The sequence below is a fragment of the Triturus cristatus genome, chromosome 5_1 (genome assembly GCF_964204655.1).
Source record: "Triturus cristatus chromosome 5_1, aTriCri1.1, whole genome shotgun sequence".
Lineage (NCBI taxonomy): Eukaryota > Metazoa > Chordata > Amphibia > Caudata > Salamandridae > Triturus > Triturus cristatus.
The window spans coordinates 957,491,317-957,509,603 of record NC_140587.1 but is presented as its reverse complement, the minus strand read 5'-3'; the positions used below and the strand labels follow the sequence as shown (position 1 = coordinate 957,509,603).

The window sequence follows — 18,287 nt, the reverse complement described above, 5'->3', positions numbered from 1 at the left end:
GAAATGATTAATCTTGAAATCAGTTAGAAAGGCATGATTAGTTAAGAACCACATGAAAAAAATCATATTTTTGGAACAAACGAATCTCAATCAATTTAAAGAGTTGTAAAAAAAAAAAGCAGGGGAAATTGAAGGCTAGTGGTAGACTTGTTAATCCATGGAAAAGGAGCATTAATCTCAAAACGACGTGGGAGCCAAAACTGGACTAAACCATGGTAGGTTGCATGCGCAGCCCTGAGTGGCGACTGTCATCTGAATTGAGTTGGTACAGGCCATCACTGGAATTGAAACAATTCAAGCCAAGGGTTTTACTGAATTTAGGAGGAAATCCTTCCCAAAAAAGACCATTCGTGGTAGTGATCCAGTCTCTGAAGAGATCTGGTCGGAAGCAGAAGTTTGCATAGGAAGAGAATGGTTGTGTGTATGAGAACGTACAGTGAACTCGGCGGACCCCAGGAGAAGTGAAAAAAATAGGCAGCGAGTACTCAGCGGTATGGGAATAGAGGTCAGCCATAGTGTCAATACATGGGTATGTATCACTGCAGTGGTTGGTGATTGTTAAAGGAAAGCCAATTGAACCAAATGCAAAATAATGTGAACAAAATAAAGAAAATAGGAGCCACATGGCGTTGTTATTGTCAAAGAAATTTAAAGGGGCAGCATTTCATGTAGCCATGTTAGCCATTACTTTATATTTTCACTTACTGTTTTTTTAGCCTGATTCAGTTCTTGCCTAGTGTCACATTCTGCCCCTACTAAAGACTTTCAGCTAAAGTCAGTGTCATTATGCACTTCATTTACCACGATTCCCCCTGGGTGAATTATGTGCTGGTATGCAGGTTTCAGGCTCGTATTTTTGACTTTAGACTGTGTGTGCTGGTTTTATGTGACAAGTGGAAGGAATGCCTCAATCTGAAATGTGGGAGGGGCACACATGACGAAAAAATCCTTAAAAGACAACGAGCTAAAAATGCTATAAACTCTTTGGTCCGCTTCCCATTATGTCCGCAGCAAAACTGATTCAAAATGGATTTCCGCCAAAGTCTTTGGTGTAAAGGAGTGCCCAATGCAGTCATCTTTTAACGTCATATAGCGCTGACATGCTACCTTGCAGCTACTTCAGGGAGCGTGATTACGAATGATTTATGAAATACTAAATATGTATTAAATTACGCGTCAAAATTGTTTTATACATGTTGGTGTGATGCAGAAAACATAAGTCAGAACACTGATAAGCACCCAGGAATGGGAGGGGTTGAGAATGAAGAGGAAAGGGAAGTGAGTGTTGCATAGTTTTATATTAGGCATATCAGATAGGTATCAATTACGTGATTGCATTGTTGAGTGCATTACACTGACAGCAGCGCTATGAAGTCGTTCTTCAGATATCATAGCATGGAAATTAGTAACTTATTTGAGAAGCATTTGCCCCTGTCTGCTGGACCTGTGTGAAAGCAGCAGCCGCTGGGCAAGCTGCAGCGCCTACAAAAAAAGCTCCTGGACATGAGAAATTGCGTGAGATGATTCGAGCTTTAGGGGGTAAAATTGGGAACGATGCTGTTCAGTAGAGGGGGAGGTCTTGTTCCTCGGACAATAGAGGGTGTGGAGCTGGGGCCCTGTGTGCAGGGAGCGCTGTGAGGGGCTCGGCGCTGCACGCTGTCCCTGGTGCTGAATCCTGCCAGGCTCCGGCTGCTCGGGACTGGCTATCTGAAGGCTGTGCCGGGGAAGAACGGAGTGTGGCGGCTTTGGGCGCCGGCTCCTGCCGGTCTGAGGACTGTAAGGGGAGGGGGCGGTATCTATCCTCGGCTCCACCTCTCGCCACTTCCCGTCCAAAAGCAGCACTGGTCCTTAACGTGTTTTCTCTCTCTCTCTCTCTTTTCTCCGTGTCCCCCCTCCTCCCTCGGTCTGTCACCCTCTGGTCTCACCTCCCCCTCCTCCTTCCCTCGACTCTGTGCCCCCCCTTTCGTATCTTCCGTACCCCCGTTTTTTCTCCTGCAGCTCGCCGGGCAACCGTCTACAGCGCCTACCCATTAATGGCGGCTTCCACAGAGGACCTGGACTCCGCAGATCGCCGGCCCATCCGCAGAGTGCGCTCCAAAAGCGACACCCCCTACCTGGCCGAGGCCCGCATCTCTCTCAACCTGAGGACAGGTAGGAACTGCCCCACGGGGCCAATGCGCACTAACACCCTCCCTGTGCTCCCACCCACTCGTATTCAGAAGAGACCGACCCTCACTGCCTGCACCTCCCCTTCCTGCTCTTCCATTTAACCCCTGTGTTCCATTCACCACCGCCCCCTCCAAACCCAACACCCCTTCCCTCCCGTTCTCACATTCCTGCTCAGGCTTTCTCCCCTCTTTTGGATACACTGTGCCTTTGACCCCGTTCAACCCTCTTCTGTCGCATGCGTATGTTCCATTCCTCACCCCCACTTCCTCCTTCCCACTTTACTTTCACAGCACCCCCCCATCTTCTTCTGTCGCCCCATTCCCTTTCTGGATATACGGAACCTTCGTTCTTTGAACCCTGCACCCTTCTGTTCTCACATGCATTTACCTGTGGTCACTCCCCCCCCCCCTCCCTTCACCCTCACCCTTCCTTACCTGGCATGCCTCCTACTTCTCCTGACTCATGAGTCACTGCCCTCCACTGGAGGCACAGACTCCTCATTTCGTGCGCACCATTGCCAAGTCACCACGAGGCGCTTCCCAACCCTCACCCCTCCCTCCCACTGGTGTCTGGAGGTTCCCTTCTTTACCTTCCTTCTCCTCTTGCCCCTTCCCTTGACCCGGTGGTGCCCCGCTCTCCCACTACCCTGCCCCCTTACCCATGCCTGTCACCTTCTGCCCAGACGTGGGTGTGCGCGCTCCGCCTCTTTGTGCACGTGTGTGCGGTGCCTTGTGCAGCTCTCTCGCGCGCAATGTGCCCAGCCTGTGCTATGAGCGCCCTCTGGCATTCTCTGGCTCACAAGACCAGCGCCGGGCAGTGACCACAGGGGGGAGGGGGGGCGTGGATCAGACCACTGACAGTGCCCGCTGAGTCTGGGCACGGGGGCTGCTCCGACACAGCGGTCGCCGTGGCTTTGTTCAGCTGTGAGGAACCCCCATGGGAGGGGAACACAAGATGCCTATTAGAAACATGCTCACACCTGATACAATTAAAATAAACGAATCCATGCCAGCACGTCGCCGTATATGCGGGGCCTGGCATGGGTATGTGGATAATAAGTATTGTTAAGGCTAAACTAACCAGTTACTCCAGTTACTTGCTGCTGGCACCGCGTGGTCAACTTCCGCGAGGAACTGAGTGTTGTTGAGGTGTGCAGTAAGCACACGTGCACTTAAACGCTGCACTATTTACATTACATGGAATAAATGATCACGGTTACATGGGTCACATAGACACATGGACTTTCGGCCAGTACTGCGTTTACAGTCTACGACACTATGCATGCTGGGACTAGTAGTTGTACTCTACGTATACTAGATATCAGCCCGCGAGTCTTGGACTGTTCATGGTAGTTGTTTGAAATAACGAAGACTGAAAGTCATCCCCATTAACCGTGACATGGGGCCATTTAACAGCCATGACTGCAGCCTAGACACGGGCTGTGCTGAGACTCAGCCATAGCCTCAGCCGCCAATTCCCTCCCTCCGTATGCGTTGCTAGGGAAGGGGGGTGCTGGTGGGGGCAGGGAGCGAGCGGAGAGGCAGCGCTGAGGAACGGGGAACGCGAGGGCACTGGGTCCGTGAGCGGAGGTGTCACTGACAAAAGCCCGCGCTCCCACACTCTGTGGACACGGAGCCTGATGGCCTGCTGCCGCTGAATCCGAGCCCAGAAACATTATGTCATGGTGTTATAAACCGATTACCGCCTCCCCAGGGGAGGGGGCGCTCGGGTCATCCAGCCATTCACACGTGTCAGCTGAGCCCAGCCTCCCTGGCTTTGTCTGCCGCTTCATAAACAAACACTCCAGGCCAGAAACCACACGCGCGCACGAGCCAAGAGGGCGCTCACAGGAATGCATTGCACACTCACTCTGCACTTGCTGGATGCTGGCTCACTTGCCTCGTTTAACGACAGTAGTTGATTTGCCAGTGAGATACTCGTCACTTAATGCTTACAATGGTTCTTGCTGGTTTACTTTTTACAAGCCTGTTAAGCACCTGTCATTTCTCAATTGATGGTAAAGCTGTCAGTGTTGGTATGTAAGAAGATGCTGCTGATTTTTTAAGGCAGATTGGTTTTGGGCGTACATTTATGAACATATTATGCACTTATTGCTCAGTCCGAGGTGGCAGCCGGCCTTGCTGTTCCTTTTTTTTATTGCTTTTTAATTTTGATTTACAGTTTCTATGTAACGTGCACAGGTCGCTGCCCAGCTGCTTCAAGGGTAGTCAGAATGTAATGTGACTATGATTTGAACGAAATTATCATACTTGAATGAGTATTTTTTTGCAATATATTTATACTGTTTGTATCTTGCCACAGAAGTGGGACAATGTTATTTTTTTCATTGAAACTTTGAAAGATGCTTGTGCTGATTTTATGGTGTTAGTCGGTGTTGAATTTACGGGTCAAGAAAAAACACAAATCACAACCTAGTGTTTCGCTGAAGACATCAGCCAGATCTGTATTTGTTGTGGCTGAGTAAGCACGTGCCCACCGGCGCGCGGCGCGGCTCGATCCCGGAAGCGTCTGTCAGAGGAAACGCCTGGAGTTGTAAATAAAGGAAGCGTGGGTTGGCTGGGAGTCTGGCTGAGGCTGCTCAGGCACGAGCTGCGCTGTCCGCTCAGGGCCGGTGCTGAACATGTGCTCAGAGCCCAGAGGGCGGCCACGGTCAATGAGAGACGCTGTCACTTCTTCCCATGCTTTATTTGTGATTGTGTCATGCTGTGAAGTGATTCGCATCACTGGGTGACTGGAGGTGATGTTCAGCCGGTTCAGAGAAACGATTTTAAGAAGGATTTCCTGAAAGCTGCGAAACATCATACACAGTGTTTCCTAAATATTGAGAAAATGGCCTTGTGGAAGGAAGCCATTAAGTCAGGGCAGTCCAACGTACACCTATGGGGTGAGATTGGATCTGTCTCAGTTTTTCAGAGTAACTACTTTGTACGTATGTAAGTGAGGTAAACTGATACTTACTCTATGTAAGTATATCGTGTGCATTTCGAAAATATGGCATGGAACAGTCCGTACTGGACCTATTCTGGAAACCCTATCTTTAAACCCATTATTTGACAACACTTGGCCCTGAGTGTTAGGAAACCTGTGTGTTTGCGTTCTTGGACAGTAGAGGGTGAAGTGAGGTGTAACTAAGTGGAACTGGGTTACACTTCTGTTATTTAAGTTTTCTGTAGTCCCCAGATATCGCATCATGTTAACAGTCCATCAACTTTTTGATGTTAAAGCAAGCCACCCCTCTCTCCTCTTAACCCTTCTTTATCATCTTTAAGCGTAGATGTTTCTTCTATACACTGATGAACGAGGAGGCATAAAGCTTTAGTCTGTATTGACGAACTTTCTCTTTTCCCTAGAAGCCTTTCCTCTATCAGTAGAATGCCCTGGCTGCAGTGTTGGTATTTTAATTGTGTATTTATTTAGCCTTTTGTGGGGGAGTAAACCTCTTTTGATCAGAAAGAAGAGTTTATGAAGCACAGAGCCAAAAATGAGTTGTGTGAATATCCTTTGATGGGTATTTGCTGGTTTAATTTATAGTTCGACGTTGAACAGGCACCTCACTCGCAGCTCCATATCTGCCATAGAGCCACACTTATTGTAACAATACATCATTAGTAATATCTGTCCTTCATCAAAGGTGGGAGGCAACTGGTTTTTCATTTATGTGTTGTGTGTGTATTATCTGTTTTATGTGTGTGTGTGCGCACGCACACTTTTGTTTTTGATGAATACTGACATGGAGGTGCTGAACAAAGCAACAATCTGTTCAATGTAAAGGGCAAAATAAAAGTTTTCAAGTTCTAAAGACACGTGGTAGGTTAAGGGCCCAAGTGTTTTGGGCAGCAGAAAATCATCTAGGGATGGTTAGATCATTGGATGAGTAGATTGGGCCTAGCTTCGCATTTTAGGGGCGGGTGAGGAAAACATCTTTGTGCATTATTATTGGACATTAAGCAGTGGTATGTTCATTTCTTTGCTGTATATTGTTTGACAATTGTTGTTCATTAAAATAAATGTAATGATGGCAATGAAGAAAAATTGAAAACAGACAGGGCCCAATTAGAACGGTCTTTACCGACAGAATTTGAGGAAAGGCATGGAGCAAGTGGGAAGGATCATTCAATTGGATAGGGGCCGAAACATAAAGGTGGAGGACGCTGTGGCTTTGCCCATAAACAATACAAAGGAAGTAAAATTGAATGCAAAAAGGGGAAAGATTTACAGCCAATTAAATGCCGTTTGGGAAAAAGTAAATTACTTTTAACAAAAGAGGAAGGTGCACCAGTAAAAAGTCCAAACTTGATAATACGTCCCTAGAGTTCCTTTTATTCTTATATGTGTTTTTTCATAGAGCGAGAAATCAGCCAACGCGTTTCGTTCTTTAAGGCAAGAACTTCTTCAGGGCAGTATCTAGACGTTGTAAGGTAAATACAGGTGAAGGTCATCGAACAATATATGATTCAAACATCACCATGCGTTAGAAATTTAGAAAATTCCATGATGCGAATTCAAACAAATAGTTTGCAGAAATTCCAATACGCTATATTAGGATGATGTAAGTAAATATAAATGCAGGTCATCAAAAAATGAAAGATATAAATATATCCATGTCATCAGAATCCCATGATACGAATTCAAATATACATAATGTATAGATTCCAACACACCAATTCAAATAAGAAAAGGCGTGAGATGAGTATCGTAGTCAGATAGCAAACAGGGTTTCCAAAAAAGTAAATTACTTGTTTTATTTTAAATGCCAATCGATTTTAAAATGTCACAACTGTTATGGTCTTCCTTCTCCCCTCTGTCCTGCTATGTTTTGTATATTTACAGATGGTCTTTTACTTGGTATTGTTAACAACATATGTTTTCTCTTTCATGAGCCATGCATGTACTTGCATATAGAATACTGAATGATATTAAAGCCTATGATAGCGAATGGTAATTGCATTAATTATGTTTCCTGTTAGAAAAGTTTTGTGAACATTGGTGAGTAGCATTTTCATTTGTAACTGCTTTCTGTGTATTTATAACAAACAAAAAAGACATGGTAAGCTAGATGAGCGAAGTAAGATGCGCAGAAGCACAGGTGGAGAAGGGAAGTGTAAGTAGGGGAACAGAACAGTTATAAGTGTGCTGAAAGACAACCGAAGAGCATGTGTGGAGACATCATTTGAGATGAAAAACAGTCTAGACGTGTACATCTCGGAGTCAGAATGATGGTGGAGGTGCTTGAAGGGTAAAGAGTGACTACATTCTGCAAATATAGTAAGAATGGCAAGCTCAGGTACAAGACAGAGAGGAGATATGCAGAAAGAAAGCTGAAGTGAAGGACACAGTTTACAGGTCTCGGGTTGTGTCATAGCAGAAGGTGCAATAGGGAAAAAAGGTTCTGGAAGCGAATGGAGACGCATGAACGAGAGGAGAGGAGAATATCAGTTTTGGATAGATTGAGGAGCAGGAAGGGAGAGGAGACCCATGAGGTCTTTGAGGATCATAATTATCCATAGAGGTCTGTAGATCACAAGAGAGGGATGAGTTGTTGGCCCTGACAGCTCTTGCAGTGACAGCCTCTCCGCAGTCTGGAACTTTTATTTAAATGGTCTTCTGTACATGTGAAGTTTCCTCAGAGTCATGATGTGTGGTTGTTTTTTCATGGTGGGGTCACAGGAATGGCTGAAACTGTTCCCAGTGTTACCTACACTTCCCAGTCATTTTCTATGGTGTCAAAGCATACCTGACGAAGGCTGAGTTTTGATATGGAATTAAGGATTGGCCAGTGCACCATTTTCTTCAAACATACTGGCTGCCTTCTTCTTTGAGAGTCTGGCTCGTAAGCATTCTCTACCTTGATCCGTTTTCATGTAGCTCTGACGCCAACTCACCTCTTATTTAAACCAATTTAAGACTTTAAAATTCAGTGTTAATCAATATTTGCCCATATGCATCTCCTACACTTTCACCAATAAATCATATAAATTAAGCAGTTTGTGATCCCAAATTGAAAACACAAACTAAAAGAAGTAAAATCAAATCTAGCCACAGTTTTATCAATTTTTCCAGAAATATTTAATCTCAGAATTTATGGACTGATTTAGATATTGACAGACCGGTAGTCAAATGTGTCGAATATCCCGTCCTCCTTATTATAAGTGCAATAGCATGTGTAATATAGTTGTAATATGGAGTACAGGATATCGATCGTTTGGCGAGAAGTAATTATTCTGTCAAACTCTAAGGGCCAGATGTACAACCATTTTTGCGTGCGGCAAGCGGGTTTGCGAACCCGTTTGCACATGCAAAAACAGCATGGGGAATGTACAAACCCTATTTTGCAAGTCACAATTTTTTGCGACTCGCAAAATAGGGTTTTGCGACTCGCTATTAGGAAGGGGCATTCCCTTCCTAATAGCAAGCTCAACCCTATGTAAGAATGTTTTGCATCTGCAAGTGCGGTCACAAAACACTCGCAAATTACCACCCTCTTCAAGAGGGTGGTAATGCACTCACAAAAGGGAAGGGGTCCCCAGGAGACCCTTTCCCCTTTGCAAATGCAGGGGACAATATTTTTTAAGGGCAAGCAGCAGTCCCAGGGACCACTGCCTGCCCTTAAAAAATTAAACGAAAACATTTCAAATTTCTTTTTTATAAATGCATCTCGTTTTCCTTTAAGGAAAATGGGCTGCATTAAAAAAACTGCTTTATTGACAAGCAGTGTGGTGGTCTGCTGAGCCCAGCAGGCCACCATACCTACGAGGGCCTGCCATTCGCAATGGGGTAGCAAATTGCAAGAGGCTCATTAATATACAAGGGCCTATCAATTTGCGACCCCATTGGGAATCGCTAATAGTGTGAAATACACTGTTGTACATTGGAAAAAGCACCCCGCAAATTGCGAGTCGCAAAAAACTCACAATTTGCGAGGTGCTATTTCCACAGTCGTACATCTGACCCTAAATCAGGCCCTCAGACAAAAACTTCAGGTCATCAACATCCGCTTCCACAGCCTTTTCGGTTTACCGTCATTTCTTAGGACAAGTTTACTGAAAAATCAGAAAACTGAGGGCTTGGAAAATTCTTATGTCCAAGAAGATCAGCAACAAAAACATACTCACCTTAATATGGACTTAGACTAGCGCACATTGCTACAGTGATGTAGGCAGGAATTTTTTCCCTATTGGGTCTGGTAGTACCCTGGATGATTCCACCACTCAAAAGAGGTATCCGTGGCGGCGGCTGAGGACCCCACACTAGGAATTTCATTTCTGAAAAAAAATGTACAAAATAGTACCTTCTACTAACGATTATAATCAATGTGAATCGAGAAACAGAACAGCTCAGCTCTGAAGGCCAATTTACACCAGTAGATCAAGTTCTAAACATCATGCAACAAAATATAATGTTCAGAGTTATCAACTAGGAAAATATTGTTTTAAACACAAATTTCTTAAAACTAATGTTTAGATTTACACCAAAGCAGAAAAATCATGCTTTCTGAATAAGGTTCTAACTTTCTGTCAAATTTTGAGTAATTCTGTCTAGCCTTTTCTTCTGAATCAATTCCCACAATTCCTATGGGAATTAAGATGGGAAAGCAGTATTTCTGGACCCCCACTTTTCTCGGTCCCCACTTGACAGATAACATCAACATTTTCCAGGAAAAGCTGAGGTGCCAGAACTTTTTTGGGAACGTTTTGTGAAGATTTGTCATATGGTCCTAAAGTTATTAGCAAAACAAAAAACTCTCCTCCTATGGAAACTCTGAACGAACTAAAACCACACAGTGGCAATGCCTTTATTTGATGAAGGAACACCCGGCCACGTGCTTCGCTAAACAATTCTGTCAAACCGATGCATTTTTTAGAAACAGCACAAGCTCCAGCAGTGGCCCCAAAAAGGCCAGAAGAAGGAGTCCTTGGTGTGGGGGGGGGCCACAGCAGCGCACAACCAGGCAGGCCAGCTCGCAGGGACCCCCAGGAAACAGCAGCTGGGTCCCGCGGCAGTTCCTCCTGGCAGAGTGTCCCCCCCAAAGTAAGAACAAGCACAGCAGAACATTTTCATGGGGTCACAGCCCCTTCTTTTCTACACACTTTTCCTTTGTCAGCACAGGGCTGGGGGAAAACCAGATGCAACTGGTTTGGGGTAGCTTTGGAGCACTTTGTTGTGCTCAGCTCCTCTCCCTATTCACAGGACAGGCTAGGGACATCAGACGCACCACAGGGGGCGGAGCCAGCATTGTGTAGGGAAGGCACAACCCTATTCAGGTCCCAGGTGCAACTCCTCCCTCCCGTCTACATGCAGATCTCTCCATTCACCACCGGGCAGACTCACCCTGGCTCCTGGAATTCCCCAACCCTCTCAGCTCCTGTCAATCACAAGCCAGACATGCACTCCACATCAGGCAGGCAGACACACAGTCCACAGAAATGCCAACTTCTAGAAGTGGCACTTCTCCACCAGTCACCATAAATCTGCGCACACCATTGCGCAGCATTTATTCTCAAGAGTTCGCACATACCAAACTCAACCCTGCACTCCTCTCACACCAGGAATTACCATGGACACACATATCCCCTATGCATTCCTATGGGAGGGAGGGCAGGCCAATCTCACCACACACACTCAGAGTACGCACACACTTTACACTGGGCCACAGTGCGAAAGTGCGCAGAAGCCAAAAACAACTAACATCAGGTCACATTAAAAGGCAAAAAGTTTAGGGGTGAACCTGCCAAAAGGGCCAAGTCCAACACAACCCCCTTCCAGCCAAAACGCAGGGCAGACCAATCACCACCATGATGGGCTTCCCTACTTTGGGCGATAGAACACGGACGCAGGCCCACAACAGCAGGGACACCCTCCGGTTCTACGCCACTCTGAACCCACGTGGTTTCCTCTGTAAAAGCTATGCGGACCAACTGGGCTACCCCACTGGTACTCCTTAGCTGTCCGTGGCCAGGACCAGGCCCTAGGCCATCCAGATGCCACTGGTCCTTGCCTATCCTCAGAGTGGGGGGTAGTAACCCCTGGCACATAGTAACCATTCTCCACTCCACCCCTCATCAGGGCAGTTCTAGACTGCCACTGATCCTCCAGTCTTGGGTCTGCACCCTCCAGCTGACCAAAAGTCACAGGCGAGGCTCTCCTCCCCTTACCTCTTCTTCTAGGGTTCCACCCCCTCTTCCTCTGAGAGGCACCCTCATAACACAACTTTCCCACCAGTTCAGGACCTCTTTCCAAGAACTGGTCTCCCAACCTAGGGTTTAACCCCTCAGGTTGCATCGGGGTCAGGGGCGAGCAACACTAAATTTCACACATGTTGTCTATACTTAAACATGAAAACAGTACCTAAGATTGCATTTTGCAACAACATTCAAGGAACATTAAACTTTACATATATCACTCATACTCCTTACTGAACCGTTCTCCAAAACTACCACACTACGTTTTACTTCCCTTACTCGGCATGGAGCTGAGTACTTACTTTCTCCCTTGGGCACAAATCCTCTCTTCTTTGCTACTACCCAGTCACCGGGTGACACCACACAATATTTCACCTCTTTTCTCTGATTGTAATACATTGCATTCCTATACTGTGAGTACAAAGCTTTCTTTTTGATTTCCTCACGATCAACCTCCACACTCATTGCATTACAACTTCCTCTCAACCATACAGGACATTCTTTGACACCCGGTTGCCTTCCCTTCAAGGATACAAATGGAGAAACACCCGTTACAGAATGTGGAGTAGTTCTATGGACCCACACCATCTTCCTCAATTCCTTCATCCATGGAAGATGATTTGCAAGTGACAATTGTATATTATCCATCACTAGTCGATTTACCCTTTCAACCAAGCCATTAGCTTGTGGTCTAAAAAGAGCTACTTTCTCAAGCACAATTCTCATGCCAGAAGGGTAACCCTCCATCTCTCGCTAAATAAATTGTGCTCCATTATCCGATACAATACTCTTAGGAATACCCTCCGCCATAAAAACGTCCTCAAAAAATTCAATAATGTTAGCAGAAGACACATCACTAACAGCTTTGAGCACAAACCATTTGGTGTGATAATCTACCAAAACCAAGATGTATCTGCTCCTCAATCCTAATTTGGATATTGGTCCTAGAATATCCACAGCCAATCTTTCCCAAGGTCTTTCAGGGAATTTCATAACCTCTAAAGGCGACTCTCTAGTTATTTTGTTCTTATCACTATTGGTACACGCTACACAATTCTTTATCCTTTCCTCAACATCATGATCCAACCCTGGCCACCAAAATGATTGTCTTATCTTCCTCTTTACAATTCCTCTACCCAAATGTCCCTCGTGAACAATGTCAAGAATTCTTTTACGATTCCCCTCGGGAGGAACAAACTGGCCTCTTCTCATGAGTTTATCATCAACCACACTCAAATCTTCCTTGACCTTAAAATATTCAAGCATCACTCCACTTAATTTCTCGTTCTCATACCAACCACCTACAACTCTGCGTTCTACCTCCATGATGACATCATCTTCTAGTTTTGCAGCCATCCATTCTTCTGCAATAATAGCCAGTTCCCCATTCAAAAACACACTATTCTCTGGAGTTATCTGGCCAACAATATCATCAGACTCTCCATCCACTGGCATTCTTGAAAGGTAATCTGCCACGACATTTTTGCTACCTTTCACAAATTCTATTTCATAATTATAGTCCATTATTGACAATAGCCACCTAGTAATTCGTGGCGTCACATTTCCCTCTAGACCTCTTCCACCTTTAAAAATATATGTTAGAGGCTTGTAATCAGTCCTGAGCTTAAAGGGAATACCCCACACAAAAAAACCTAAATCGATGGATTTCCCCAGCAACAAGCCAGAACCTCACGTTCAATCACAGAATACTTAGTTTCTGCACCTTGTAACCGCCTAGATGCGAAACCAATTATGTTCTCCATTCCATCTTTGACTTGCGTCAACAATGCACCAATTCCTACCTTGCTTGCATCAGTCGTCACATATGTTCTGGCTGAAACATCAAAATGTCCTAACGTTGGAGCATGGGTTATACATTTTTTATGTGTGAAAATGCAGCTTCACACTCTTTACTCCATTCAAATTCAATTCCCTTTTTTAATATTCTCCTCAAACGCTCTACTATCTCAGTGAATTCCTTTACAAACTTAGCACAATACTCCGCTAACCCTAGAATTGACTTCAATTCTTCTTTATTTGTTGGTCTAACCGTCTTCTCTATAGCAGACACAATACTTTTTTTTGGACTAATACCTTTTGCATTGATAGTATGCCCCAGATAAGTTACTTAATTCATGCGGATCTGGCATTTCTCTTTTTTTATAGTCAAACCATGCCTCTGTAACCTCGTCATTACTTCATCAAATAGTTTGTCATGATCGGATGTATTTTTTCCTACAATAAGTTTTCTCATCTTGGAAACATAACACACCCTTTAAATCTCCAAATATATTTTTCATAATCCTCTGGAATACTGCTGAGGCTGAGGCAAGCCCGAACGGCATTCTTTTGTAACGGAACGCACCCAAGGGAGTGACAAATGATGTTAAATGTCTAGATTGCGCATGTAGATCGACTTGGTGATATGCTGACGTCATATCTAATACGCTAAATATGGCACCACCACCTTCCATTGTTAACATTTCCGATATATTCGGAAGTGGTTGCCTGTCCACCCAGATATTCTTGTTCAAATCACGCAAGTCAATGCACAACCTGATCTTTCCTTCTCCCTTGGGCGCCACAACAATCGGGGCCAACCATTCGGATGCTTCGATAGGTTCAATTATCTCTTGCAGTAACAATTTATCAAGTTCTTCCTTTAAAAGTACTCTCATGGCATTAGGAACGTTCCTCACCTTGTGCACAACGGGCTTAGCACCATCTTTTAGTATGATCTTATGCGAGAACCCCTTTAATAACCCCAACTTATCTGAAAAAACGTTAGGATATCTTCTCGCCAGATCATCAGCATGACTTCCATTAAGACGATTTTCATGACAAACTTCCTTCACCTCATCATGTTCCAGCAACATAACTGGTTCAACAGCGTTAGGATTTATAATAATCCCAAGGTCATGCTGATGACGCCATCCTAATAAATTTGACCCATAGTCAGTAACATATACTCTACCATGTACCTTATTTCCCTTGAAATCAATTGTCATCCACAACATTCCTAGAATTTCTATCTTTCTTCCAGCATATCCTACAGCTTTTATATCTGGTTTGTTTAGACTATACCTATCTGAATTCTCCCAATTGGTCTCAAAAGTATGCATTGAGATTAAGGCGAACAAACTTCCTGAATCAACCAAAACCTTTACAGGCACCATATCAAGAAATACATGACAATGAGGTTTCTCCAATTTGTCTGTGCTCTCCAATTGTACAACACACTCACTCAATTTGTCATCATTACTCCTAACATGCACTTCACCATGTACTACAGAAATGATTTCAACAGTTGAGATTAATTCTTCAGCACTATCCAACTCTTGGTTCACTTGTTGAACTCTTTTCACACCACCAAACTCAACTCCAGTCCGACACATTTTTGCAAGATGGCCCCTCCTTCCACATTTCCTACAAATAACACTCCTAGCAGCACATCGTAGACTTGACACAATGTGTCCAGTTGCACCACATCTATAACATTTCACTTCTCTCCAATCACCAATCTTGTCTTTTGTCTCCGCATTCCCCTTACTCTTTAGTTCCACATTTTTCCTTATATCAGTACTCTTAGCATTACATCTTCCTTTAGGTTGTACAATCGCCACTTCATTAATATTAGTCTTTTCCTTCACATTTTGTGTATCATCCATTTCCTTTAGCCAGATTGTTGTGTGTTCCATTCCTTTAACGATCTTAATGGTCTCTTCTAAATTAGGATCTTTAATTCATAATTTTTCTTTAATCCTTTTGTCATTTGTACACCTAACAATCTGGTCTCTAATCAGTGAATCTGTTAATTGTTCAAACTGGCACGATAGTGCTAATCCTCTTAATGTAGCAACATAAGATGCAATATTTTCATCTTGTTTTTGAACTCTTGAAAAAAACGTATGTCTCTCTAACACTAAGTTAGTCTTTGGCGTAAACTGTATATCAAGCATTTGCATCGACATTTCAAAGACGTTATGCGGTTGTCCGTCGCCCATTCTTAAGGACAATTCCGGCACATCCTCATAAACCCTTCTTCCTTCAATCCCTAAATGATGAAGTAAAATCGCTTGCCTTTTAAGGGGTCCGTACCTATCTCCACCAATAGCAAAAATATATGTGAGAAATAATTTCTTCCATTGTTTCCATCGTACTGGTGGATCGCCCGGCGAAGACAAAAAGGGCGGAGGCGAAGCCATAGTATGTTCAGCCATACCTGCAATAAACTAATATAACAAACTAAAACAAAAACTTAAAATAATAATTTAATATAATACATTTTAAACAATAAAGTTGTTCTCTTCTGTGAATAATGCATATGATATAAGCATATTACTCTATGGTGGTAGTCAGATTCCAATCCTGCCTCCTTTAGCAGATGACTTAATGTTCCTCAAAAAGAAGTTTATGTCAATGTTCCTTAAACAGAAGATGATGCTCCTTTAAATAGAAATTTCCTTATTCTTCTTATTTATTTTTATTTATTTTTTTCCAACTGGAAAGACTCTTTTCCTTTATTTCACATATTTATGTGACGCGTGACGATTTACACGCCGGTCTCAGTGAACACATTTATGTTATTTCCCCAGTGACGCGTGACGTTCTACACGCCGGTGTCACTAATTAGAGCAGGCATGTACAACAAGACTTTGTGCGTGAGCCGACTCGCGCACCGATAGGCACAAGTACGAGTAGGCCTCAATGCGTGTGTGTCAATGTACTAGTTGTCATAACAACGCGCATCAACACATATGCGTGTTGATTCCAACCTTGCGCGTCAATGCTTCACTCGTCAATGCCTCACTCGCGCACCCGTTGGCATGACAACGCGTTTTATGAAAATCACGCGCAGCGATATTAACTTGTATATTAAAAAAAAAAACCTTGTTCCAAACTCAAGGAAATAATGGTAAAACTATACCACCTCTTTGTAGATTCCTTTGTAGGCGCTGACTTCCAAGTGTTTCATATCACGAACAAGTTGACTTTACATGGTGATCTTTAAATGCCTTCCAGGGGTGGGAATGCTGAAAATCTGTCCCCCGCACAGATCTAACTCGTCACCAGTGTAAGAAAACCACTTCTTGTGCTGATTAAATTCTGTTTATTCCAGTTACAGCATCCCCAGCATCACCAATGCTCTCCAGCTTCAACTGCTCCACTCCTCCTTAACATTCCATGCTAGATCACCTATAACATCATCAGATTCTGCATTGCTAATATTGCAGATCATTACAGACTCCCTCCCTCCTTCCAGAGTCCGGCACCCTCCCAACTGGAGTGGTGCCCCTAGCAGCTACATCGGTCAGGACACTGCTTACAATTGTCCTTCTCTCTAGGTCAGGCCGATCCTGAACCTGTCTTCCCAAACTTGGGTCTAAACCCTTTGGCGGAGTATGTGTCTGGCACACCAGGACTTCTGGGGACTCACACAGTATCCCCCTAAGGGTAACACCTGACTCATATGTTGCGTGACCGTCTGCCTGGCGCAGATCTCCCGTCCCCTGTCCACCTGACAGTGTGCGAAGATCCCCCAGAACAGAAGTGGTGTTACCATGGTCACTCCAAGGGAATTCAGCCCTACTGGCTGGTCCCTGACCCACTGGTTCTTCCACTGGGAAACACATCCCCCATTCACCACTCAATTCGGAATTCTCTACCCTTCCTACTGGAGCGGCACCACCAGACACCAGAACCACTGGGGCTCTATTTAAAGACGTTCGAGGTTCTCTAGACACTAGGAGATCCTCCACAAATGGACTAACAGGACAGCCTAGGCCCCCAACCTGGTGTTCCCTGAAGAAACCATCCAGGTTCTGAGACTGAGTTTCGGGCACCTGGGAACACTCAGTCCCACACTCACTCCTACTCCACTGAGACAGGACGTGAGCCCCTACACCCCTCTCATTACACTGGGACCTAGCTGGGCTACTCCGAACCTCTTCCCCAATACAGGACGGGAAGATACCTGAGCCACTACTTTTGGAATCACTCTCCCACGCCTCATCAGAACCTTCAGCACTTTCCCAGCAGTCTGCTTACTCTGCAAGGTCCCAAGGACAAAAGCAGTCACACCTCAACAGGTGTTGGCGCAACCCTGGAAAACAACGATTGAGCATCTGCTCTTTGATAACCAGATTGAACAGTCCTTCAAAATCCTGTTCCGTGTTAACCCTTATCCAATCAACCAGTGCATCGTTACATTCCTCCGCAAAATCCCCCCAAGTCTGGTGAGGCAGTTTCTTACTGCCCCTGAACTTCAACCTGTACTCCTCTTCTTGGGGACAAGGTACCATACTTTGGGAACTGGGAATGGGACTTCCTGCACTGGACTCTATATCGCTGCCACCACTGGATCCCACCCTTACTGGTGAATCCAGAAAACCACAACTGCCCTCAAGGGATAATCTACCCTCCAGAGCTAATTTTTCCCTGGCGAGGGCCCTCTCAGCCTCCGCCATCCTCTCCTGCGCTAAGACCCTCTCGGTCCCAAACTTATTCTCCTCCACACCCAGCTGCGCTATCTCCTTGGCATGCTCTAACCTGAGCTTCTCCAAAGCCAGCTGATGCTCCCTTTCTTCCCTCCTATCTACCCACTCCTCTGGGGACAGGGAAAGGGATAGGACGCTGCCCCCGACGCTGGACCCAGCAAGGGACTCCCTATCTATGGGGTCCTCACTATCTACTGGCGTCCCTGTCCTGTCACTTTCTTCCTCCTCTTCAGACTCCTCAGGGCTCCCCTCAGACCCACCACCCTCTTGGCGTGTGCCCCGGGCCCTCTCCTCCTCACTGCGCTCACGTTCCCATTCATGCTTTTGCCATTGGATTAGGTTTTCCCTAAGTTTGGACTGGGTGTCTGACCCACTCACTGCTATGTCTCTCTCTTCACAGAACTCTACCAACTCATACATA

General features: G+C 44.9%; 1 protein-coding gene across 1 annotated transcript in view; it reads left to right on the top strand.

The window, feature by feature from the left end:
- Positions 1–18,287, top strand: part of PHACTR1 (phosphatase and actin regulator 1) — a 1,250,807-nt gene that overhangs the window by 92,267 nt on the left and 1,140,253 nt on the right. Inside the window, exon 3 of the mRNA XM_085606075.1 lies at positions 1,999–2,151. Within this exon, the coding sequence (XP_085462201.1) occupies positions 1,999–2,151 (153 nt within the window). The remainder of the gene's footprint in view (positions 1–1,998; positions 2,152–18,287) is intronic.